Raw genomic sequence first — 26032 nt, 5'->3', positions numbered from 1 at the left:
ATACGGCTCGCGCCTCCGCACTGTGTGCTTGTACTTTTTCTTCTTGCGTCTCGTCCAAGTGCACAGTGTATCAGCATGCAATGCAAATGAGCTCCTTGTTCGACACATATAATCTTTAGAACTGCCTCATGGGCAGGTTGCGCGCGTTTATGAACAGCGTTATATTTCTGCAATCAGTTATTTCGCCGGAAGAGTACTTAATCTATTTAAGGCTTGATTTGCCGTCTACTATACACACTGTAGAGCGACAACAGTTCTTGTTTGCGCTCACGAAGAAGTGGCCGCACTATTTTAATCACACCGCATTTCCCAGCACAACCGGGCAATCAGTGCGTCTCCTGCCCAAAAGGCGCAACACAGGTCACTCTGAGCAAAAGCTAACCCTTCCGAGAGAACAACCTAAATTGTGTACCATTGGACCAATTGCTGCATATTCTTTGTGTAATTTGTTCTTAACTGTTAATGAACTTTCAAGTTCGGCATCAACTTCAATGTTAACGTACTTACATGCTGTTTTCCTTTATGAAGTATCGGTACACCTAAGCATACATGCGCAGTTTATTCGTTCATAGGTATTTACAAATTGGACTGATTAGTTTATTATATTTTTACAGTAGTATTTCTAGCTGAACATTTATATGCTGCAAATTTTTTAATGCGTAGCTTCCATACTCACTAATTAGCACTACCAGGTTCCCTCGATCTAGTTTAATGCGTTTTGCATCTCATGATTAATTGATACATAGCCATGAACTAATTACGGCAAAATTGCAACTAAATTAATCGGAAATTGTTTATGGAATTCATTACCCTGCAGTATCAAGGAACTGCGTGATATCTCAAGGTTTTTGTTCCCTGTGGATCTCTATTTTTGTGTGTGATATTTTCATGTTGATTACAGGACTGACTACTGTATGTAGAATACTCATTTTATTTGGTATTAACAGGAGGTACCCTTCTCAGTCTTTGGCTCTGGGACCTCTTTCTCTGTTTTATGCACATTTTCGTGCCCTTCAATCTGTGTCATGAATAAATTAATTGACTGGCTTGACCGATTTGAAAATTCAACGAACTTCTTGCATATCTCCGACGTAGGTTGTCGGAAAGATAAAATTATAAAGTTAAAATTAGAAAGTTCCCTTCGCAGCGTCTATGGCGTTCATATATCTTGAGCTTAACATTGGGAGCTCCAGGCCTCTTCTCTTAATCATCCATCGAGCACCAATCCCACGACAACCACTACCGGCGTCTTCTGATGTTTTTCTGCTGGTAATGAGCGATTTTGGTAACGTTATGTGAAATCTTCCTAACACTCTCATTGTTGCCTAACTGTGTGGGTTAGAAGCGGTTGAATGTGAACATAGGACATCATTTGCACACACAGACTATTTAGCAGGCCGCTTTCTGTTCGGGTGCATTTTGCGTGGGACACGCGCGAAACTGCAAGAAAACTGCACAATATTCGCCTAGAGTTTTTCTTTCTGCGAGAAAAGGAACCCCTAATTAGCATGATATATTTCCATTCAACTCTTCGCTTAACTTCAACGCAAATTTTTATTACATTCCTGGGATAGGAATATTTCTACGTGTACATAGTTTCTGCGATGATACAGCAGACACAACAGGAGTATACATTCAGAACCGACGCTTGAGTCCCTCGTACTGGTCAGGACTATGGCTCGCTGAAATTTCCGAGGAAGTTTCGTTGCAAGCAAGAATAAATCTGCCGCATTAACTATCCATCTGAATTACATCGCTCCATCAGGCATTAGAATTGTCTCCCTGAAAAAATCGCTTCCATAGCTAACAGCCACTCATTTTCACTTGAAACTACTCAAACATTTCAAAGAGAACTGAATGTATTTATTAATTGTTCGTATTTTCTGCTCTTCTCTCTTTTGTTTGTTGCTGTCTATTTGTGATTCCGTGGCAAGCTGCATTTGTTAGTATTGCATAACGTTATACCTTGCATGCAATGCATATTTTTGTTTTCTACTTCTTAAGGTGATTCTGCAATTTCGTGTTTATTTTTATGTGGTAAGCGCCTTATACCCAAAGCAATTAAGGGTCTAACGTACAAATAAACTGCATTAGCTATTACTACCCTGCATTACAACGGTCACGGTACCGCTCCGGTACATAGCATACAGAAACGTAGATTCTCATTCATTTGACTTGTGAAACCACCCTGCGCTCTTCCTTGCTGCGAATTACCTTCATTTCTTGAAAGATGGCTGCCCGCGATTTCAAGCGCCTGCCTCCGCCTCGTGGAGCTCTTAGCCAAACTTAGCCTCGTACACTAAAAAAAAAAAAAAATCTAGACAAGCGCTTCTAGTTTGTGCGGCTGCCACCACATGCTGCATGGCGCTGATCGTCAAATATTACCACGGGAACCTCGACAGCTGCTATGGCCGCAGAAACACTTCGATGCGAGCGCAAGAAGCATCTTATACGTGAGGTTCTGCAGAGCGCAGGAAGAGTGTGCCATCACTATCAACATCTTCGCTCATCATTTGACGTGACGATTTGGTTTTCCTTCAATTAAAAATGAAAATTTTCCCATTAAGTTACGTGGTGTTCGTTATTGGCGCTCGACAGATGGCGCCAATTGATGACGCTCAGCAAAGCGGTGCATGTACGAGTGTGAGGCCGGCCCGCCGACAAATCCACATTGCCTCACCAGCAAGCAACTTCGTTACTGGGTTCAAAAGATCATGTACTCGGGTTACTTTCAAGTATAGCCCCCGTTAAGGTGGTATGCTCGGCACTGCGTGCAAACCGAAGGGATATGATTTCGCTTCAGTGAACTTGGACCTTTTGCAAACTGTGTGCTACACGTAGTTATGATTTCTTCGTTTCACGGGAAATTAGCGTCTTTCCTGTCGCAAAAACGGTGGTTCGCTATGCCAACCAGAGAAAGCAGAGAGACGAGAACCGGCGTATTCAACATGGTATGGCCGATGGCAGAGAAAGCAGAATAGTCCACGTTACAATGAGCATGATAGCACGTGCTCTGTCATATTTTATGCAGCCAGTTTTCACCTCCAGTAATAATGCAACTTTTTTACTTCTGTATCTGTAGGGTCATGTGCATCTTCGAAACTCAATCCGATTCCAGATTCCTTGAGTTTTTATTTAAATACTGCGATTTTTTATTATAATTTCCGAGAATTCTGGCACTTCCAACGAAAATTTGTGCATGGCTGTTGCGTATTGCGTTGTAAAACAAAAAGATTTGGATTTCTTGAGGCCTGCATACACCGTTTCGACGGAAAAGTATTTGTTTTGCATCAAAACAACAAGCGGCGCCTGGAAGCGTTAAACGACGATGTTCGCCAGTATGGCTGCTGGACTGATCTCGTCTGCTATGTTTCTATCACTGTCTCTATCATTCACTCTCATCTCTATCTGTTTCCATAATTCAGTGCTGTTTTGTTATTCTTTCCTTATTCTTTTCATTGTTGTTTTCCCATGCACCGCTCTCAGTGAGCCACTATAAAAGGCCTCTGGCTTTTAGTGGGCACATCAAAATAAATAAATAATTAAGCCTAGGAGAAATAGGTGGATTACAGAGATCATTGTGCAGCACCGCAAAAAAAAAAAAAAAAAGTTGTGAAAATCTATACGATGTGCAAATTCGCGCGCCATCTTTGGCGGAAACTCTGCTCCAGAGGGCTGGAAAGGTCCGCAAGACTACCGATAGGTGGCGTCACAGATGTTGTTGCCAATTCCGTAAGTTGCAAGTTGCGACTTGCTTCTCCTGAAAGCGGCCGCAGGAGATACTGCATTTCTAACCAGTTATCGCAGCGTAAGAAAAAGAACGCTGCAAAGGTGAAGATGCCCTGAAAACTACGTTATGGAATCGGAACGTCGATTACAACTCACAGGCTGCATCTAGCGTGGAAGTTAACGCAATGTTCCCGCTTTATCGAGTGTGGTCGCGAGGGTGACAGCATTTCAGCATAAGCCAAGAGTAATCGAAAGAGTGAATCTTTCCTATCTAACGTCATGTGGCAAATGTCTGGTTCACACTTAAATCGCATATACAGAAGACGTCCCAAACAAAGCTCAATAGTGGCGATTAGTTTGGTGGAAAAAATCAGAAGTGGAATCTCCGTTGTTAAGAAATCGCATACATCCAGATCAAGGTACGTGAACTTTAAAACGAAACTATGTGCTTTTCTACGTGCGAAAGCCATGCGGAGGTGCGCCAATTACACGGACGATCTCAGAGAAGCCCCAAGGATGCAGTACAAAATAAGCGCCGAATAGAAAAGTATTGAAGTCCACCGCAACCCTTCTCCCTCATTTAGAGGATAGCATGGGGTGTTCGCTCGCGCCAATAATAAAGGCGTCGTAAAACACCTTCAGCTCTCATTCTTGGGAAACTCAGTAGAACATCCTTCTAGGCGATGTTCAGGCCGAAATTAGCGCCGCTTTTTGCACTAAGGAAGCGCTAAGGAATACATACGAGTAAAATATTCCTTAGCGCTTAGCACCTGGCATTTCTGATACGGCTGCTGGACTGCTGTTTGTTCGCATAATTTTTTATCTGTTTTTTTTTCAGTTTTCACTGCCAATAGGTGGAAACGGAGTTGACGTGCTGTTCCATTTAGCCAAGTCTATAGACTAGAAAGGACTCAACTCCATAAAGGAACTGTTGAAAATTCTAGTGTATATGAGAAGCGAAACTGTCGATGTAATTTGTGACTCGAAAAGCGAGGTGAACAGCATTAACGTGCCAAACAATTTTATAAAGGTGAAATTTATAAAGGTGAAAGGTGAAAAACGAAGAAAGCTATGCGCTTTATCAGTGACAGCTACGAGGGATGCAAGTGTGAACACAAGAGCCTTCGTGAGGAAATCACCGGGCTGAAACGCAGCTTCTAACTTCGTGCTGAAAAATTTATTGCAACGAAGAAAACAGTTCTTTCTTGACTTTCCACGTTGAAAGTTGACATTTGAGTTAGAAGTACTTGTTAAATAACGAATATCCGCAATATACTGAGTTCTAAGATAAAACTAACTATGAACTGCAAGCTGTGACTGTATTCCGCTCCGTAGAAAACGAGGTTGTGTAGAAAACGAGGGTGCTCAATAGCTTCCGCTCCATTGCCAGAAGCAGTTGTCGCGGAGTATACCACAGGTGTAACCGCCATTAAACTTTTTTCGTCCTTTCCCTGTTACCCCTGGCAATGTTCCGGCCTTCTGAAGAACCGAATGGGGCGAGGTTTATTAAGGCGGAAGCCTTTAATGCCTCATCGTTGTAAGCAGGAGTTGTCGACAGAAATGTCACGCTTTTCAATTGGTCGAAATGGTTGTGACGTCACAGTGCGCAAATTTCAAACGGCGCAAATTGTACTTTGGCTAGTAACCATGCAACCAATAAACGGGATGGTGTAGTGATGCCCTATGTAAGTGGGTCTGAGTTAGTTAATTACTTAATTAACCAATTAGCCTAATTAACCGTTCTAGCCAGACTAGAAAGATAAATAAAACCGAGTACGAAACTGGTCGAGTTGGGGAATCGAACCAGGGTCTCCGGAGTGCGAGACGAGCACGTGAACCACTCCGCCATGTCAGCTCGATGGTTTGTAATGGACTTAGGCGCGTCTAGTGAATACGGTGTCTTCGTTCACTCTTATCTTCCTCTCTTCCCTTAGGGCGAGGTTCATGTGTCCACCGAGATATGCGAGACAGATACATTTCCTTTTCTCAAAAACCAATTTACCGGCGAGCAAGGCATAGAGCCGAACGGGCGATGGCGTTCTGTGGACTCACTGGCAGCGTTCCACTCTTAGAGGCTAAGCTTAACATCTTAACCACACACATCAGTGACACAAGGTCAACAAAGTGCTGCCCTGAATTTTTACGTGCGAGGGGACAACGAACATAAAGCCCTTCTGATGGTGACCTCTGGTACTCTCAACATCTGAAATTATTATGCGGGTTTATGTTCGCTGCTGCCGTTCCCAGTATTCAGACCCAGCTCCTGAAAGGCGTACCAGAGACATGTCAGTGACAGTTTGAGGCGCTAGCTCAGTGATTGTAGACGTGACAAATGGAATAAATAAGCATGAAACTGCACAACCAGAAATTCGTGGTTTTATTCAACGACACATAGAAGACAGTGGTGACCGTTATGCGCGAAATCAAGAAAGCTATAATACACGTCAAAACCATCATGTGTCGCGAAAACGGGAGCAAAACAACATTCGCAGAATGTACACTTCACTACGACTCTGTAGCATGAAAAACAACTTCCTCGATAATGAGTAATCACAGCTTCCTACAAAGAGAACATTGCTATGACGAGGTTCGCACCTCATTCAACGCTCGTGTTCTGCACGCTTGGCATTGTGTACGTACAGTGTCGCTCATGCGTACACGTAAAGGCGAAGATAAGCATCAGCACGCGCATACACACCGCTGCAGATATCTTCTCCGAAGTGTGCACTAATGAAAACTCGATCCACACAGCAATCCAAGCATTCAAGAACACGCTCGCGCTCTCCTCTAATCGAAATGCTTCGTCTCAAAAATAGAGGTAAATATATGGGCTCTCGCAAGCACACACTTATCGCAACCGCAGCAGCAGGAAATGTTTATTTTGTAGGCTTAGTTATTTGTTTACGTTATCGCAGTCGTTTGAACTGTGTTTCACAACGCATTTACATACCTTCTGTTCCAGCAGAAAAATACCAGCGATCTTTACCGCACTCAACCACGCACTAACCAGTGTTTGAGCTCCCTTCTCAGACTTCACTCTTTCGCGCTCCTCATTATAGATTTAACTGCCTAAAAATGCAACCTCGAAGATGACATCATTTGTGCCCCTATTTCAGTTGTTGTTGTTGTTGTTGTTTTTTCGAGGCTAGCCGAGTAATTATTTGTTTATATTGGAACTGTGGTCACATGCGGACAAAATGCCATGCGACCGCCAAGTGTTTATATCACAGTGTCCACTAACAGTTAGCCTTGTCACGAATTCTAGGACAGTAATGAAACAGTACACACAACGTTCATGAAACATGGCGTCAAAATGCTGACAGGCATGCACTGTCCTAAGCTCAAGGCTTTATACAACAGGCCGAAGCTTGTTTCTGCTCGTATTGCGTGAAAAAAGTCATGACCGTCGATTCGGGACTTTCTATTTCGAGATATTTCTTCGTGTAGCTGTCTGGTCTATAGACTGTTCTGGAGCACAGATTAATCGCGTTTGCGGTTATTCAAAACAGCTCCATTATTAGCCTGCTTTTCAATGATGCCATGCGTTTGTCGACTTGATCCAAGGTGGGCGCCTTAAGGCGTAAGATGTTCGTTTACGCCGTAAGACTCGTGTATGAAATAGAGTGGTTATCATGTAACCAGCGATGTCAGCTGGAAGCAGCACTGCAAAAAAGACCGCGCAAAGATAGATGCGCTCCACTCACAGTATTCGACCCGTACATATTAAGTAGCGAGCATCTGCTTGCGACATTTGAAGGGAAGTCCCGACATGTTGCGCTCTGTGGAACATGTAGAGAGTTCAGAGCGAAATTCACAGAAGGTCAAGCCATTCCGAAGTTACGAAGCACAACTTCGTCCGCCCCAGGTAACAGGGGAAAGAATGCCTATATTACGCGACATGAACGCGTTTCAGCTATTACAGGGAAGGGTATGGTGTTGACATCAGAGACAGCTATGGGAAAGGGGGGTGGGCGAGGGCGAGGGTGACAGGAATGGATGGGGAACGAGCCAGCTGGTCATCAGGAACCTTGCAAAGCTTCAATTCAGACAGCGTTGTCTGGTTGGTCCTTCGAGACGTCCTTGGACTGCTTGAACTTCTCAAAGACGCATGAGAGAAGCCACAGGAAGGAGACGAACAACTGGAAGCTCCCCAGCAACTGGAAAAGGCCATCGTACTTGCCGTGCGAATCGCGGTAATAGCCTGAAAAACAAAAATCGTTCAATGTGAATGCCAGTATTGGGTTCGACAACACTCGATTCCCAGCGTTTGCAGGGTATGGTTTGGTTTGGTTTATTGGGGTTCAACGTCCCAAAGCAACTCAGGCTATGAGGGACGCCGTAGTGAAGGGCTCCGGAAATTTCGACCACCTGGGGTTTTTTAACGTGCACTGACATCGCACAGTACACGGGCCTCCAGAATTTCGCCTTTATCGAAATTCAGCCGCCGCGGCCGGGATCGAACCCGCGCCTTTCGGGCCAGCAGCCGAGCGCCGTAACCACTGATCCACCGCGGCGGGGCCGTTTGCAGGGTATACTACGTGCGTCCTCCAGGTTCTTCTGTAGCTGGCTTTAAGGCTCGTGCCAAATGGTAATGCTGTCTTTCTCTCGACCGCGTCGCTGGGGTGCACCACCGCAACATTCTAAGGCTTCCGGTGCGAGGTTTTCTTGGTGCACAAAAAATGTTCTCCCGGTTTTAAAAGCGAGCTAGAAAGACGCTACAGCGACGTAGCCAAGTCAAATGCAAAATGGCACGATAACGCATGGCCCGTGTTAATGTTTACCAAGGTTCGTAGCAAAGAATGCTGCATATCGGCGGTATTTCTCAGAGATTTAAGATTCTGCTGCAACTTGGTACCTGTTCTAGGGCCGGTCAGTCATGGCATCCCTGCACTCGACTAACCGAAAACATGTTGCACAGGTGGTGTCAGCACTCGTTCTCCAATAACCTCTATTAGCAGGACACGCAGAAAACTGCTGTAAGAATTAGTTGCAGAAAAAATAAACAGACTAGTCCTAAGTCCTAAACGCTAGCGTCGAAACGTATAGTAGACCACTTATCGACATTTCAGAGCAATATTATTAAGTGTCGGGCAAGTATCCAAGAGGAAACCCAAAGGCCTTCTCCTTCCAATCTCCACCCGCTTCCCAAGAAATCAAGCTTCAACCTCTCCCACCCTTCTAAGTGCTCTCGTTGGCCCGTAGGGCACGACCACCAAGCAACGCCCTGCTCCAGCTTAAAAACGTCACCTTGAGCCCTGCCCGAAATAAAATACTGGCCACGTGCCAGGTAAATGAACAGGTGATGGAATCTATAAAGCTGTTTTTTGCCATTCTGTGGCTCATGAATAATGAAAGCCTCTGCATCAAAGCTCAGAATTAAAGAGCCTAATTTTGTTTTTTGTTATAACAGCATACAGCGTAAAGTCACCTTACAGCTTAATTCCAGCATCTCATCAACGCTCTTTCTCTGCGTAGGTCTCCCTACCACGAAAGGATAATCGCTGCAGCTCTCATCCACACAAGAAAGCTAGCTGTCCTGTGGACGCACGAAGCACCTTTTAACAAGAAAGCGCGTGAACATCCCTTTCGCACCCGCGACCCACAAACGGTGGCCAAGTGGTGGTCAAGCTTGATTCATCCAACCCAAATGGCTTGTCTATCTATCGTATACACGTTCTCCATTCCATGCTTTTCCTCAGCGCTTATTTGGAATCCGCGGCTACTGAACGAGCCTATATCATCTGATATTTGCTGCCACCTTCGGGACGCAAAAGATTCTGTCCGACATGATTCACATCCCTGGTCGTCTTCCATGACCAGGGAATGATATAGTACATAAATTGTGTTCGTATGTACAGTTGAATCTATGCAGTGCTGCTATTCGTTTGCTGTTTTTTTCTTCTGTGTCAATATGATACGTGTTTCTTTCAAGAACGTTTTAATAATTGTTTGCAGTCCAATGTATTCAATATTGTTTACTTTTATGCTTTTCCACTTTGTACCATCTTTTGTCTGCTAAATATTGTAACTCCTCCCCTCACACAATGTTCCAAGTGTGGAACCTGTGAGGTATTTGTATAAATAAACAAATAAACTTGCAACCTTTAGCTGCTGCGGTAAGTATCTCTTCAGAGGCTATGCTTGATGTGACTCTCACTCTATAGTAGCTAGTCAGCTAACCTTGAAATCCAGCCTCCAGCCAGCGCTGGCTGTGGTTCTAAAAGTCAACAACTGCAACAAGTCCCACGGCACCTCGGACCTTTCATCGAGCGGAGCAGCCTTCTACGCGTTATGGTGATGCCGCCACATGCAACGCTGCTGTTTACACAAAGGCTAGCTCAACTCAACGCTTATACCCTTTCCACACCATCGCTGTGGCAATTTTGTACTACACGTGGCTGGCTAGGTGCCACATTCTCCTCTAGGCCGGGCATTCGCAAACAGAGATGTGGGTAGCCCCTACCGATGACTCTAGGGCGAAAGAAGTTGGCGTTGCCCGCGGCGAAGTTGCTCAGCCCGTAGGCCAGCGGCATGAGTCGTATGCCCAGGTACTCGAAGAAGAGCACCGAGAAGAGGGTGATGGTGCTACCCCCGCACAGGGCCATGGCCACGGCCATAGTCGTGATGGTGGCGTAGGTGGTGCACAGCGGCGCCAGTTGCATCAGGATGCCCGTGAGTAGGTAGTTGAACAGCATCACTTTGCGACGCTCGATCAGCTTCTTGTCCGAGATCCAGCCCAGCCCCAGCCGGCCCACCAAGTCGCCTGCGTCGCAATAAGCCCCATGTATGTACACACCCATATAGGATAAAGGTAGCCGAGTAGAACTTGTTGGATCCCTGACTTGATACCTGGGACCGTATTCTATATTCTCCATTTACCATTGTCGATTTCGTGTCCATTCTGTCCTCTATCAGTGGTAACTCAGATATACACGCGGCTTTCAAACGTCTGTGGAAAGTGATCGGGCCATTAAGTGGTCGCCGTTCTTAGTGCCTATTCGAACAGCTCATTATGAAGCCGTTCGGCGGCGGCCGCCTACATCCTTGACAAATAATGGTGGAATGTTGGATAAAAGTGGAAATTAAAAAAAATAAGCAGTATATATAAAGATAACCCAAATTAGCAAGTTAGTAAGAACTATTACACATCCGTATCATTTCTTCTGTGCGACACACTGCATAAGTGCACGACGCAGGCCAGGGCTAACGCTCTGGACTCGGAGAGGTAAATAAAGTGCGCGTCATTCCGACGTTTCATCTGATTCATCCATTGAACTCACCTGCAGAATTGGCCAGAAGTATGTAAATGCCTTCGTCAGGTGGGATTCCATGGTCCTTGGCGTAGTCGATGATGATGGTGATGAACGTACCGTGATTGAAGACGTGCGACACTTGGGAGAGGCAGACAAGCAGGAAGTAAGGCGAACACAGCAGCTCCTTGAACATGGACGCGCCGCTGGCAACCTTTGACCAACCGCCCATCTTGGGCAGCGTTCCCTTGACATTGGGAAGGCTGCACGAACGTTCGTTGCGGGTGAACACTTCTCTGGGGTCCACGGAAGCGTCCTGGTTACATTTGGGTGCGATTACACCGTTGGTGAGCACGATAATACCTTTCTTCTCGGCCGGCGCGTCAGCGTGGAGTAACAGCTTCTCCTTGTCGGCTAGCGGCTCCTTGGCCAAGCCGATGATGTTCTTTGTGCCCGGCTTGGGGAGGATGTAGGCGGGTGGCTTGTCGCCGCTCGCGTTGCATCCGAGCTTTACCTCGTCCGACTTGCGACGTTCGACGTGCCTCTCCACTTGCGAGTCCCTCGACCCTCGGTGAGCGGCGTTCTTGTTTGCGGTAGTAAAGGCGAAGACTGCATCAGCGTTTTCGACGTTGTTGTTCCCGTTCGCGACGTCTTCGGCGTCTTCAGCGGACCCATCGTCTTCGAGAAGCTTTTCCTTCTCAAAAACGTTGCTCTTACTGCCCTGACCCAAGGCGCGGGCCGCGTTTCTGGCTAGAAGCTTGCTCGGTATGTCCGACGTGCTTCCTGGGATGTCGGCCAGGGTGAAAGTGCTCCCAGTCATGTTGACTTCACAGTCGTACCTTGGGTTGCCTATGATCTCGGGTTCACACGTAGCTTCTTCCGGTGGTTTGGGCGGCTTGCGGATCTTGCCGCTCTGAAGGAACGCTGCCGGCAGGGCGTTCAAGGTGAAGCCGCTGGAGATGAGGAAGGCGCCGCGTAGGCCATACCTGCGCGCGCAGTACTGGAACAGCAGAGGGAAGACGAGTGCAACCAGAGTGGGACCTGAGAGGTTGATGCCAGACGCAGTGGCACGGTTCTTCTTGAACACGTTGTTGAGGATCACCGCCGTCAGGGTGAACACCAGGCCGGTCCCTAGGCCTGGAATGGTAATGGGAGCAGAGTGAAGTACAGTTTGTATCGAGTCGCATACAGATGCGACTCTGCGGCTGTGGCTCTGGAGCCCTCCAACTCGGCCTTTAGGCAAGGGGGAGCAAGAACCTGGAAAATGGTGCTAGCACCTCCCGGCTAAGCAGTGTATACAGCGCCCTTGCGTGCTAAGCAAACGCAACGCAATATCGGGTTAAGGAGACTGTAAATGTCTAAATGTCCTATGTCTCTAGGATCTTTCAATATTGTTCGTATATATAGCCCTGTTTTTGATCTATGTATTGTTTTCTTCACTGTCCCACCCCCTCTGTAATGCGAAAGCCCTGAGGGTAAAATAAATGAAATGAAATGAAATAAACCGGATGGGCCGAGCATATATAGGAGGCTATGGGACATGGAGTGCTCCGGCGCTAAAATCTCCTAGAAACAGCGCTCTTGCTGTTAAAAAATGCGCGTCACAGCAAGCGCGTCCACCGAACCGACAACGACGGTTGTTGCCTCAACAGCAGACGCCCACCATGATATTAGGTTTATTCTTTATATTTATCTACAGCCTTAGCTCGCAATCATAAATAATGTACAAGGTGCATGGAATACGCCTGCATATAAGCCACAATACACACACATTTCGATTGTGTCGATGCGTGCCCATACAGATACACCTTTCGTTCTCGCTGCTCGCCCAGGTCTACGAATACCGCCAGTAGCAAAGGGAGCGGTCAATATGTGGGCTGGATAAGCAAGTCACTACAACGGTATCCTTCATCTTTTGACGAACCCAGATGACGAGAGGCTGCAAGTGCAGTCCTGAAAACGTTGCTACCTGTTCGCACTCAAGGCATAATGGCCATTACATCTTCCTCCCTTCAGGCTGCAAGACTAACAGCGCGACGCACAGAGATGAAGCACGCAGTAAACAACTCAGGAGCCCAACTAAGAAAAAGAAGACAGTATATATACGCGCAACGTACACGTACACGCTGATGCCAGTAAAGCTAAGACCACAAATCCTCATCCTCGTGTCTTACTTGTCAACATAGAGGAGACGCTGGCACCAACCGAGGGTTGAAAACGAGATCACAACGCTACGGCACCAACTTGGTCTTTTCTTCAGGGACGACTAAATGTACGAAATTAGCGAGAATTTAAGGCTACGAATAGGCGACTGGCCACGAAGCTCAAGCTGCTAGTTTGTTCCGTGCGCCTTCACGACTTCATTGGACACCTGATCCACGTGCCGAAACATCACTTTGGCCTCATCAACAGCCGGGGAACACTCGCCACCTCGGCAGTGTACTGGCTGCTGAGGACACAGTGCTTGTGGTTAGAACGTGTTTGGGCTCATTTGGACGCATTTCAATGCATCGGGCACCTTGTCCTTGTATATAAACGCCCAGGTAGAAACGGAATGCTGTGCACCAAAGGGGAAGGCTCGAATTAAACGGTAAGCTGAATTTACACAACAGTAAGCTGAATTCGCAACTTTTTCTTCTATACCCGCCTGCAGGGTGGAGAGCAAATGCCGCTTACGTTTGTTCCGAGCCGAAAACAAGATATTAATTCCATATTGCGCGCTTACTCTTAGATTGTGCGGCACTCAACATGAAGCATGACCACTACGTGTTTTTGTTTTTTAAATGATGTGTTCTTTCCCCGGGGTTGTCTCGACTGGACCACTTTTCAAGCAGGTTATGCACTGGAGCCCATTTGGTTCGGCTTCTGAAATCCGCTCCCAAGCCGAACTTTAGAAATTATGTCGCGGCCTTTGTGTGCCTCTCTCTCAATGAAACGGGTGTATAGGTGTCTACGTGTACTTTGTTCCCAGTTTTCTTTTTGTTCTTGTTAGAAGTGCACCACTTTCAAGGCTAACAGGTTGTTTCCGAGGGATCAAGTAAACACTGATTATTATTATTTCGCACAATAAAGAAATTACACTAGAAAAACATATAAGTAACGCGTCGACTATACAGCTTTAGCGGCACGCCTGGCATCCAGCCCTCGGGGCTACTGCATCCGCCCAGCCGCGTTTCCCTAAGGCAGCATGATCATCGCTACCCAAACCAACGGCGGCAGAAAAAAAAATAATAAAAGGCCCCAGAACAAATGATAGCTACGTCGGCCCGCAGCCAAACACTGCGACAGTCAAGTATTGCCGCTGCAAGCCGCCAACTACTCACCCTGGCTGATGCTGTAGTAGAAGTTAATCTCGGTCATCGTGGTCGCTGTGTAACAGAGCACGAGTCCCGTGGCAGAAATGAGCGTCGCCATGGTCACCAGTATCCGGTCGTTGAGGTAGTGTGTCAGAAACCCGACCGACAGACCTGGGACCAGGAAAGCGGCACGTGAATACTTTGCTGCACACAAACAGTCTTGTTTTGTAAATTCAGCTTGGCGCTGCGAGAGATTTGAGGACAAATCTTAGTAGGTGGTAACTGTTAGGGAAAAAGTTGGTTTTAATGAAAGGAAATTCTCAGTAACTTCCTGACTTATTGGTAGACACACCTACTGTGCTGTGAAGGAATGAAGGAAGGAGGTAGCTGAAGAAGGAAGAGAGAAAGAGGTGTCTTAATGGAAGGAGGCCTTGATGGCTAGCTGAGACCCCAGAACGCCAGTTCTAGCGGTGGAGTGGGCTGACAAAGTCGTCGAGGGCTGCGTACTCTCGAATACTTAACGCGACCTCTTAGCAGCAAGCTCTTCCGGCGAATAAAATGTTTTTCAATCAATGGAGGGCTCCAGAAAAATTTCGATCGCCAGGGGTTGTGCAATGTGAAATGAAATATTCAAGTTGAGTTTATTCAGCATCGCGCTTGGATGCTGGGAGCGTGTCGAATACGCCAACAAAATCGTTGGCTTGACGGCAACATCCCCCCCCCCTCCGTTGCATGGCGGTGGCAGCGGCGCCGCATTTTGGAACACAGAACAAAACGCAGTAGTTCAAGAAAAGGACCAAAAACTGGAATTCAAAGCATCCAGAACAACGAAAGAATCTGGAAGAATGTAGGTATACAGACTATACAGACCTCTGGCGCGCTTTTTTCACCTCTGATGTGCAAAGAGAGACAATTTGGTTCCATATGAAGTGATTTGCGACAACCCGAAAATACAAGAAAAATTGCGATGACGAAAAAACACGACAGCAGGAAGTAAGGCTGTACACAAGAAATGCACAGTGCGCTAGAAATAGCACAGTATACGGGCGTTTTGTATTTTGCCTTCATCGAAACACGGCTGCCGCGGCTGGGATAAAACCCACAACCTTTTCTACGGAAGTCAGGTTTTGAGAAAATTATATAGCGCAGTAACTGTACTAGCTCTCGATCGATACCTCAACCTCGCCGTGAGGGAAGAGAGAAAAGTGGGAGTGAAAGAAGAAAGAGAAAGAAAAGCCGCCCCGTGGAGGGCTTCAGAATAATTTCTGCCACGTGCACTGACTTTCCTCTGACGCGTCTGCTGTGATGGTAAACTTCACAGTATTCAGGATGAGGAAGAGGATAGTATGAGGATAAAGAGGTGCAGTAACTTTCTCAATCTTCACGCGGCAAAGGCTCCTGCGGTGAAGGCACGCACACGGTATGCCTTTAACATCTTTGCTATAAAAATTGCATGCCCCATCGTGCACGGTCATTGGGGTATCTGTTCTCGCTTCGGCGAGCGCGGCTTTGGCCGCTTATCTGTTTCTTCAGCAGCGTCCGCTCCGGCGGACGCAGTTGTTGCTGCGACGCGCGTCTTTTCCTTCCTTTTTCTCTTTCCTCTGATCTTTTACTCTCCTCTATCTGCACGTGGCAGCGGTGGTGGCTCGGCTGGAGCCAGTAGGCAGGCCCGTGCAATTTCCTTTTCATCCTTCTCTCAGTCACAACAACAACCTTGTAAGGCAGTGGTTTAAAGAAATGTGGTTCTGGAGAGATTCGTACACGCTGAGTTTTAGATTTTGGCTCCCATCTGCCATACATACATATATAATCCAGCGAAAAAGAGAGAAATCTTGGCACGGCATGTAGGGTAGCATGAATGTAGATCAACATTTGAAACGCTTGAAACAATTTATTTACAATTCGACCATGGAACGGCTTTCGTCAGAATCAGAAGGCCGTTCCACGGTCGGAAAGTAAAAAATTTTTTGAAGAGTTTCAAATTTTGGTCTACGTTCATGCTATCATATATATATATATATATATATATATATATATATATATATATATATATATATATATATATATATATATATATATATATATATATATATATACATGGACGTGTTCAGATAAGAACGGTAATCGAGGTCCCATGACCATTTTTTGTTTTCAATGAAATTTTTATATATGATGGGCAAATGTGCCCACACAAAGGAATGAACCTTAGTTTTGCAAGAAGCTTCGTAGTTTTCTCGGAAAAAAATCGCACGTCACAAGAGGTGGAGAATCTCGTTTTTGGCACTTCGCAAAGTTGCAAGTTTGAAGCCTCATTCCATGCACAAAAATTTTTTTCCGCGCATCATTATTTTTTCAGAACCTCTTTACAACTTGTAAAATGCGAGAAAGTAAAAATTGTTTGCTTGCTTTTTCAACCTTTCGAGTAAAAAAATTGCAAACTTCGCTTCTGGAGCTATGCGGTGCAAAAAAGGCACTTTTCAGGGCAGCCTTAGGGCAAGATGCCTAAAGATCTTCCCACTGAATATTTTTCTCAGTATTTTTCAGCTGTTTTTACGCACCTCAGGCAAGTTCTGTTGCTCTAGACTTGGCAGATAGTTTTCAGTACGGTCTCAAAATTGGCCGAAGTTCAAAAACGCCAAAAAAGTGACAACTTTGACTTGGGTTTAAAAAAAAAAAACATCATCATCGAATTTTCTTAAAATTTGCCTGAATAATCCTCAATACATGATAATTTTAAGGCACTAGAAAAGTGTTGCATTATATTGTTTTAAAATACAAAAATAAACACAAAACTGAGTTCATGTTTTTGTTATATGCAAGTGAGGCCATACACAGAGCCGGAGTCTTCGTAGACGTAATCCAAGAAACAATAAAGAACATCACCATTCTGGAGCTGCCACAGAGGGAGCTTGCAGACTTTCGCGAAGTGAAGAAGGAACAATGGAAACTGGCAAAGAAAGTGCCTGGAGTTCAGACGCTCCACCTGTGGAAGTTGTTTCAGTCAACTGAAGGCAGTGCATCCTACGTGGCCTCCACCGCTGCTTCGGAATGGAAGACGCTGTGATCTGGTTAGTGCTTCGTGCTGGACAATATACTGTGCGCAAAACCGAAATCAACTGCCGCCGTTTATTTCTTGTTACGATTTTCTGAATTGCAATGTGCACATGAAGCGGAATCCCATTTTTAAATTGCCTCCGGATTAAAACTCCCCTTGATTAAAAACCTTGCAGATAAATCGTTCCCCTCAGGAGACGACGTTTTGTCTCTTCCTGACAGTGCCTTGTAGAACCATTGAACACAGAGGTAAATAGACACAGGTTCGAAAATGCCGACTTCAGAAACGCATTAATATTAACTTTTATATACAAAAGTTTTTCTAAGAACCGTGAAATGATCTAATATCTTTCATGAATCGATTATATATACCAATAGACCGTACGAAGAATAAATTAGAAAATACAAACAACGTTTGACCGCCACCAGCCAATTCTTACGACATCAGGCAAAATAGCGAATTTATTCTCATTTTCACGCATTACGAGCGCCGCTAACAAGCGAATAGAAGCTCTGTAAGCATTAAGAATGGTTCGGATATTGGGGTAAATAAAATGTAACCACGTTCAATGAGTGCTAAATCAAATTTCTGGCAGCTACTATTTTTTAAGAGGCAGTAATAAGCAATTCTATATAACAAAAACATGAACTCAGTTTCGTGTTTATTTTTGTATTTTAAAACAATATAATGCAACACTTTTCTAGTGCCTTAAAATTATCATGTATTGAGGATTATTCAGGCAAATTTTAAGAAAATTCGATGATGATTTTTTTTTTTAAACCCAAGTCAAAGTTGTCACTTTTTTGGCGTTTTTGAACTTCGGCCAATTTTGAGACCGTACTGAAAACTATCTGCCAAGTCTAGAGCAACAGAACTTGCCTTAAGTGCGTAAAAACAGCTGAAAAATACTGAGAAAAATATTCAGTGGGAAGATCTTTAGGCATCTTGCCCTAAGGCTGCCCTGAAAAGTGCCTTTTTTGCACCGCATAGCTCCAGAACCGAAGTTTGTAATTTTTTTACTCAGAATGTTGAAAGAGCAAGCAAACAATTTTTACTTTCTCGCATTGTACAAGTTGTAAAGAGGTTCTGAAAAATAATGATGCGCGGAAAAAATTTTTTGTGCATGGAATGAGGCTTCAAACTTGCAACTTTGCGAAGTGCCAAAAACGAGATTCTCCACCTCTTGTCACGTGCGATTTTTTTCCGAAAAAACTACGAAGCTTCTTGCAAAACTAAGGTTCATTCCTTTGTGTGGACACATTTTCCCATCATATATAAAAATTTCATTGAAAACAAAAAATGGTCATGGGACCTCGATTGCCGTTCTTATCTGAACACGCCCATATATATATATATATATATATATATATATATATATATATATATATATATATATATATATATATATATATATATATATATATATATATATATATATATATATATATATATATATATATATATATATATATCTTGATAGCTGAATTACTGCCGCTGCATCGGCCGCACAAACAATTTCGTCGTTACCGTTTGTTTATACAACGGCCAGAAATAACGAATCGTCCAGAGGATTGGATCGGTTAAAAGTTCTTCTATATGTTTAACCATGGTGCCGTTGTGCTAGTAGATACAAAGGGTCTGTTGGCGCTGTGCACGCACGCACGCACGCACGTACACACACACACACGGTCCTTCAGCACGAACAGACCATCGTCGACCCTCTGACGTTGAAGCTTAGGTCTTGGAGGCCCACCGTCGGTTGTTACATGGCTTCCCTCGGGAACTCCGCGTCGGCAATCTCTTTAGTTTCCTTATCCATGTTGTTGTTAAGCGTGCTCTCTCGCAGTAAGAACAAAACAGAGAGAGAGATAAGTGGAAAAGGGGGCGCCACTCACTGGAGCATCCTCCGATGACGGAGACCAGGCTGAGCGGCAGGGCGGCCTCCTCCCGCGTGATGCCGAACGTCTGGATGAGCTGCACGTAGACGACGGCCGTGCCGCGGATCAGGCCACGGTGGAAGAAGTTCATCCATGCGCACGAGAAGGCGATCAGCCACTGGCCGTTCGACTCCCGCTCCTCCGGCGGCTCCGGCCGCGCCTTGCCGCCCTGCGCAGAAACCACCCCGATTATTACGCCGCGTATACGTTATAATGTATAGCGGTCTACCACAAAAGGGAAAGAGAAAGAAGCAAGAGAATAAAGGAAGGCAGTGAGCTTAACCAGAAGAGGTGGAAGTTGTTGTGACATATACAGGCGCGATCGTAGCCTTGCGTTATTTTGCCAGCCATGGCTCCATCGTAGCAACGTACGCCTCAATACTGATCGAAGATAGAAAATGTGGCACAGTTATGCAACCTAGCGTACATTTTTCCCTACGCGCACACGTACTCATATGATTCTACAACTGCCAGCGTCTCCTTACGAGGACCACCTCACTGTCCTGAAGAACTATCAGAAAAAACACGGAAGCCTCCATCCTGCCCCTATCCGAATAATCTGGGCAGACATAAGATAGCGGTGCAGATCACCGTAAATACCCTTAAAACCCTTAATACCCTTAATACCCGTAAAAACCTTAGCGGAGATTATGTCAGTGCTGTCTTATTCATCCGTTCTGCAGTCCGAGCAGGAGACGCGCAAATGTGGTGTAGTAGAGTGGCTTGATGCCTTTTTACTCTCTTGGTCATACAAGGTTGGTTGGGCGGACCTCACCGATATATGAAATGGCTGATCAGTATTTGTTTGAGCCCCGCCGCGGTGGCTCAGTGGTTACGGCGCTCGGCTGCTGACCCGAAAGACGCGGGTTCGATCCCGGCCGCGGCGGCTGAATTTCGATGAAGGCGAAATTCTAGAGGCCCGTGTACTGTGCGATGTCAGTGCACGTTAAAGAACCCCAGGTTGTCCAAATTTCCGGAGCCCTTCACTACGGCGTCCCTCATAGCCTGAGTTGCTTTGGGACGTTAAACCCCAATAAACCAAACCAAACTATTTGTTTGAAGAATCGCTTGACATCTCGCAGGGCATTTCTTGATGGCTTAGAAGACAGGAGACCACATATGTTAGGCGATAAATTTTGCCTATAAGAAAAAAAATTAAACAAGGTTAACCGTCGCTTGGTAAGGTGCAAATGTGAAGATGTGATTTTAAAACCTCTCCCTCACAACAGCAGATATTATGTACTTGACCTTTAAGTCTGTTTTTTCTTGCGTTCACGTTGCATATATTGGCTTTATCCGCCTTTTTGCGCATTTATTTTCCTTAGTATCCCTCGCTACCCTAACGGCTATGGGTCAGTGCGCTTGAGCGTATAAACTTGAAAACAAATGCAATGAAGGACGAGAAAAAATATATATATAGAAGGCTCCACGGGCGATCGGAGTCAAGCTTAATCGAGTAAGAGGCTGCTTTGAATGTTTCAGTTCTAATAAGGAACCAGTCCCGAATGGCCATCGCTGTCGTCGCGACCAACTGCGACAGAACTCAAAGAAGCTGGTTGTACAGTGACAGTTTCTGCAATCGCAAGTCCGCAAATGGTTAGGAAGTTCGCTGTACTACATCGCGTGACAAGGAAATATGGAACGAAAGCCGTCTCCAAACTGGCGTTGTTTATTTTGCCACATGTTACTTCTCTCAGATCGTTATCCTTGCTCTATTAGAAATGCGATCCTAATGTTTCGTTTAATGCAGAACGAGAAAATTTTAAAACGTATTTATTATAAAGCTAACAGTAACAATTTATTATTATCAGAAATTTAATGAAACATATGAATATTAGCGTACAATTCATTAATTACAAGAATAATTAATCTTTGAAATTATTAATGATATTATTATAGACTGATGTAAATTATTATGCATTTTTTACATTTATTCAACCTCTTAAAATTTGCATCGATAAAAGCCGATAGCCATTATTTTACTCAAACCAGTTCTTCTAACGGATTAAAATCAAATGCGCACTCATCACGGAACGTCCATGTTGCACATAATTATGAGTTTCCAACAGGCATACATAAGGAAGTAATTACTCATTGACGTCCATCCTAGAGCAGCCATACGGCTACAAAAGGAATGCGTTGCTGATTAACACAGCAAAGACTAAAGTCGTTGTTTTCAGAGGTAGAAACAAGAAGGTCTGTCTCACTGAGAATATATTCCTTCAGTCCGTACCCTTAGAAGTTGTGCCTTCATTTAAAACATTAGGTATAATATTTAATGAAAGAATGTCATGGGATGATCATGTTAGCTTTGTAATAAATAAATGTTCACGTATTATTGGTATTATTGATCTCCAAAACACAACACGCCACAAACTGTTCGAGTATTTTTTACACTACACCTGATAAAGTGTGTTGCGAGTATCTGATCTCGCTTCGGCGAGCGCGGCTTCGGCCGCTTATCTGATTTTTTCAGCAGCGTCCGCTCCGGCGGACGCAGTTGTTGCTGCGACGCGCGTCTTTTCTTGCCTTTTTCTCTTTCCTCTGATCTCTTACCTCTCCTCTATCTGCACGTTGGCAGCGGTGGTGGCTTGGCTAGAGCCAGTAGCAGGCCCGTGCAATTTCCTTTTCATCCTTCTCTCAGTCACAACAACAACAACAACAACACTACACCTGACCTTTTTTTTCTGTGATTTGTTTACCTAATTCTTCTTTCTTTCACCATCATTGTAAGTTTTCTTTCCAGCCAGGACAATGCTGTTGATTTTATGCTGACTACTGTAACCTGATAACAGCTCTGCTATATGTATTTTTTTTCCTTTGTTATCTGTATTTCCTGTATTTTTGTTTTTTTTTCGTGTGTGTGAAAAAAAAAACCACTGCATTGCTGTCAAAGTGGGGGCCCGTGGCCTTGTCAAGCTGTCAAACGGCAGCTTTTACTACGGGTCCCCGCCATCATCTGTACCATGGTGGCAAAATAAAATTTGAATTTGAATTTGAATTTGAAGGAAAGGCTTACATCGACACTGTTTGTAACGTCGTCAAGGACGGGTCAAAGCACTCAACAATAATCGCGATTGCAACATTTCTCCTGTCAGCGTACTTACCTTTTTTTTTTTTTCTGGTGCAATAGCAGCATGGTTGCAGGCGTGAAAAGAATATACAAGTAGGCACGGTTTTCGCAACTGTAATTCAGCCGCGCAATAAAAGGGCCTATCTCCGCACGCACTTAGACACATACACTTTCCGTTCTTGCCCTCGCAGCGCTGTTTTCTGACAAAGCATACCCTCGCGTTTTGGTAGGGCGAGGAGCATGCATCAGGTGATTGTTCGTGCATTCAAGAGCGGTACTCGGAGCTATCAAATTTGTTTTCACACGTGTCTTGTCCGTTATTCAAAGCAGATACCTGCGCATGCAGCCGCCTTGAGCAGCTCTTGTGTGCGTATTTTTTTTTAATTTCTCTGTACCACCTGCGTGTTGACTTTATTCCTTGAATCGAAACACATGAATCCCGAGTGGTTAACCCTCTACCTCCATTCCAGCAGCTTCACCGAGATCCAGAAGTGCTTCGTGCAAGATAATGAAGCCTCTCGACGGCGGCCGAGTTAGCCGTGTAGCAGAGGCACGACTCCATCAAGTTCGATTTAGATTGCGAACCTCGAAGGTCCTTGACTCGTTTCTCATTCGAAACTGCCTTTGTGACAAGGGTATTATTCGGTGAGTGAATAGCATGAACGGCTGCTGGTAAAAGCAGTGCCCCCATTACGGTAACTAGAGAACGTGCTGTCACTGTGAACTTTAGTTTCTTTCTCGTTATTTTTTTTTTATTCCAGAACGGCAAGCAACTGTCTGCAAACATGCCCTTTATCTTCGATAGACTCGACCGAACTTATGTTCTCTATAAGACAGTCTCTCTTTCCTCTCTAGAACGCGAAGGTCTTCGACTAACTTTCCAAACAGGTCAAGTTAGTCTATAACACACTTTACAAACTAATTACCGTCAATTGCGGTGCACAGCCCGCGGGCTAAAAGTGTTCAAACTTTAAAATTTTTGGCTTGCAGACTACCTATAAGTGCAGATTATAAAGAATTTTCTTTTCAATATCACCCAACATAGCAAGAAATGCCCAGCGATATTCTATATACCGAGGTCGGACAATGTATCGGTCGCGTTTTATGTACCTGATGCGGGAGATGTATAAACTTTTTTTATTCTGCCATAATTGAGCTGCGTAGGCTATACACCGGGTGCGAACTGTATGTCGGAAATTACGGTGCTTGGCTCAAAGGACAACCCAAAGATGGGGCACAAAGAGAAAGCCCTGAAATGAGCTTCGGCCACACCGACCGGTTTTCTCGACCTTCGTGAAATAAATTACATCATTAAGCTTTGCATTTCTGTCGCCTTCCTACACTAACCAAAACTCAGCTCACTTTCATCCTTCACAAAGATTCGGCGACATGTGTGAAGCATCGGCATCGAGTAAACACATACATCACATTAAAAGCTTTGAAGTAATTATGCAGGGTAAATCCTTTGGTCAGATGTCTGACCGTCCCATGCAGATCTTTTTGCCTGATATAATCTGGGGCCGATAACGGCATACTCCTGAATCGATAAGATACAGAAGAATCACGACAAGCATAATTCTATCAACATATTTCAGCAATCATCGACAGAGAGTGGCACAGCAGGTTTTGAGCGTGTGAGTTTAATTTCAGCACGAAAAGAGGTTTACCATGCAACAGTTTCCCCCGCACAAGAATATGCAGATAGTTAATGTAACGTATGTTTTACAGCCGCATTGCTAAATTCTAGTACCAGCTTCCCTTGATAATTCTAATAGCATAGTGTATAAAAGGGTATGTGGTATGGCAGACAGCTAGGGGTATCCATCAGTGACACGAGTCCGTTCACATCAGCAAACAAGTGGACGGCCCCGTTCTTGGATTTTAACAAGCTTTCGGCAAACGTTTTTACGAGTGGCTGTTTTCAAGTTTCTCCGCTTAAACCTTAGCCCTTTAACTGTCCAATAAATGAGTACGTCCCACTAAGCGTAGACGGTTCGTATATGCAACTACAAACATTCATCGAATGAGTATGTCCCACTAAGCGTCGGCGGTTCGTATATGCACTCTACAAACATTCATCGAATGAGTATGTCCTACTTAGCGTCGACGGTTCGTATATGCACCCTACAAACATTCATCGAATGAGTATGTCCCACTAAGCGTCGGCGGTTCGTATATGCACTCTACAAACATTCATCGAATGAGTATGTCCCACTAAGCGTCGACGGTTCGTATATGCACTCTACAAACAATCATCGAATGAGTATGTCCCACTAAGCGTCGACGGTTCGTATATGCAGTCTACAAACATTCATCGAATGAGTATGTCCCACTAAGCGTCGGCGGTTCGTATATGCACCCTACAAACATTCATCGAATGAGTATGTCCCACTAAGCGTCGGCGGTTCGTATATGCACTCTACAAACATTCATCGAATGAGTATGTCCCACTAAGCGTCGGCGGTTCGTATATGCCAACTACAAACATTCATCGAATGAGTATGTCCCACTAAGCGTCGACGGTTCGTATATGCCAACTACAAACATTCATCGAATGAGTATGTCCCACTAAGCGTCGACGGTTCGTATATGCCAACTACAAACATTCATCTCCTCAAATCCCTTTCAAGCGCATTGAAAGGCACTGTATTTGACACTTTGCGCTTTCTTGTTTAAGGACTTGCCTCCTGAAGCCTTTCCTAACGTGACCTTATTCGCCGACGACTGCGTAATACATAGCCCTGATATATCATACCTCAGAAAATCACGAGTGCTCACCGAAGCTCAATCACAAAAGTTTGGTGAAGCTACGGGCTCACTCAAAGAAGGCCGACTCAAAGAAGACTCAAAGAAGAGGAGGGCTCACTCACAGAGAACCGGGATCAATCGAACTCATGAACTCAAACTCATTTAGACTCGCAACTCACTTCGGCTCACTGGGACTCGCAAGTCATCCGGGGTCAACCACTCGTAATCAGTCACTTCGACTCACGACTCACAGACTCATTCCGACTTACGAGTCATTTCGACTCACGACTCATTTGGACTCAGGATTCATTTGGGCTCATTCACTCATTTCGATTGACGGCTCATTTGGGCTCCCTGACTCATTGATAGCGGAGAAACGCGGTCATAGCTTCCGACACATCCTCATGCGGCTCATTACCGCACCTGCGGACACTAAAGGGACAAAACGCCGCCTTCCTCGTTTCCACGGGATCCTCTTCTCCGGCCGCCCGCAGACATTGAAAAGCCGCCTCGCCCTGAAGCGTCCTTGGCCGCGGCCGTAAATATTTCTTCCCTTCTGCTAACAGCCAGCGAGAAGAAAAAAAAAAAAACTCCAAGCCCACAGTGTCCTCGCGCACAGGTCATGATTTGAGCCTCAGCCCGGAATTACGACTCAGATCATGACCAGAATGTGCGCCTGAGTGAGGCCGAGTAAGTTAACTCATAAGTGAGTCCGCCTACATATATGCTCTAAACACTAATAAAGCCTCACTAACGGCATTTCACTGCAGGTAGTCCTGCCCGTCACCAGAGTTTATACTGAGTTTATAGTGAACGTTTTTTTTTTGAGAGACGAGGGGCGTTTAATAAGTTCGAAATTCAACATAGAAACGAAGTATAAGTGATTTCATCAACCTAGAGGGGCGCATCAGGTAATCCAGTATGGCGGAGCTACGAAGGGCCCG

The 26032-nt window shown here is 45.0% G+C and overlaps 2 protein-coding genes across 3 annotated transcripts in view; one reads left to right on the top strand and one right to left on the bottom strand.

Moving 5' to 3' along the window:
• Nucleotides 1–6083: 6083 nt before the first annotated feature.
• Nucleotides 6084–26032, bottom strand: part of LOC149364925 (uncharacterized) — a 40566-nt gene continuing 20617 nt past the window's right edge. Inside the window, exons 2-6 of the mRNA XM_089574904.1 lie at nucleotides 19226–19436; nucleotides 14303–14446; nucleotides 11010–12116; nucleotides 10193–10492; nucleotides 6084–7930 (exon numbers count right to left, since the gene is read on the bottom strand). Of these exons, the coding sequence (XP_089431030.1) occupies nucleotides 7773–7930; nucleotides 10193–10492; nucleotides 11010–12116; nucleotides 14303–14446; nucleotides 19226–19436 (1920 nt within the window). The 3' untranslated portion in view covers nucleotides 6084–7772. The remainder of the gene's footprint in view (nucleotides 7931–10192; nucleotides 10493–11009; nucleotides 12117–14302; nucleotides 14447–19225; nucleotides 19437–26032) is intronic.
• The window catches only part of LOC149364924 (putative phospholipase B-like 2), a 74702-nt gene continuing 58879 nt past the window's right edge, over nucleotides 10210–26032 (top strand). The window contains exon 1 of one of the 2 annotated variants that reach the window (XM_089574906.1): nucleotides 10210–10401. The gene's annotated coding sequence lies outside the window, so the exon portion shown is untranslated. Of the gene's footprint in view, nucleotides 10514–26032 lie in introns of both variants that reach the window. The other variant, XM_089574905.1, reaches the window with a different exon arrangement.

Source organism: Amblyomma mixtum, chromosome 2, assembly GCF_055824585.1.
Source record: "Amblyomma mixtum isolate Tamu chromosome 2, ASM5582458v1, whole genome shotgun sequence".
Taxonomy (NCBI): Eukaryota; Metazoa; Arthropoda; class Arachnida; order Ixodida; family Ixodidae; genus Amblyomma; species Amblyomma mixtum.
Note: the sequence above shows the minus strand (reverse complement) of the source record. Positions and strands in the feature narration are given on the sequence as shown.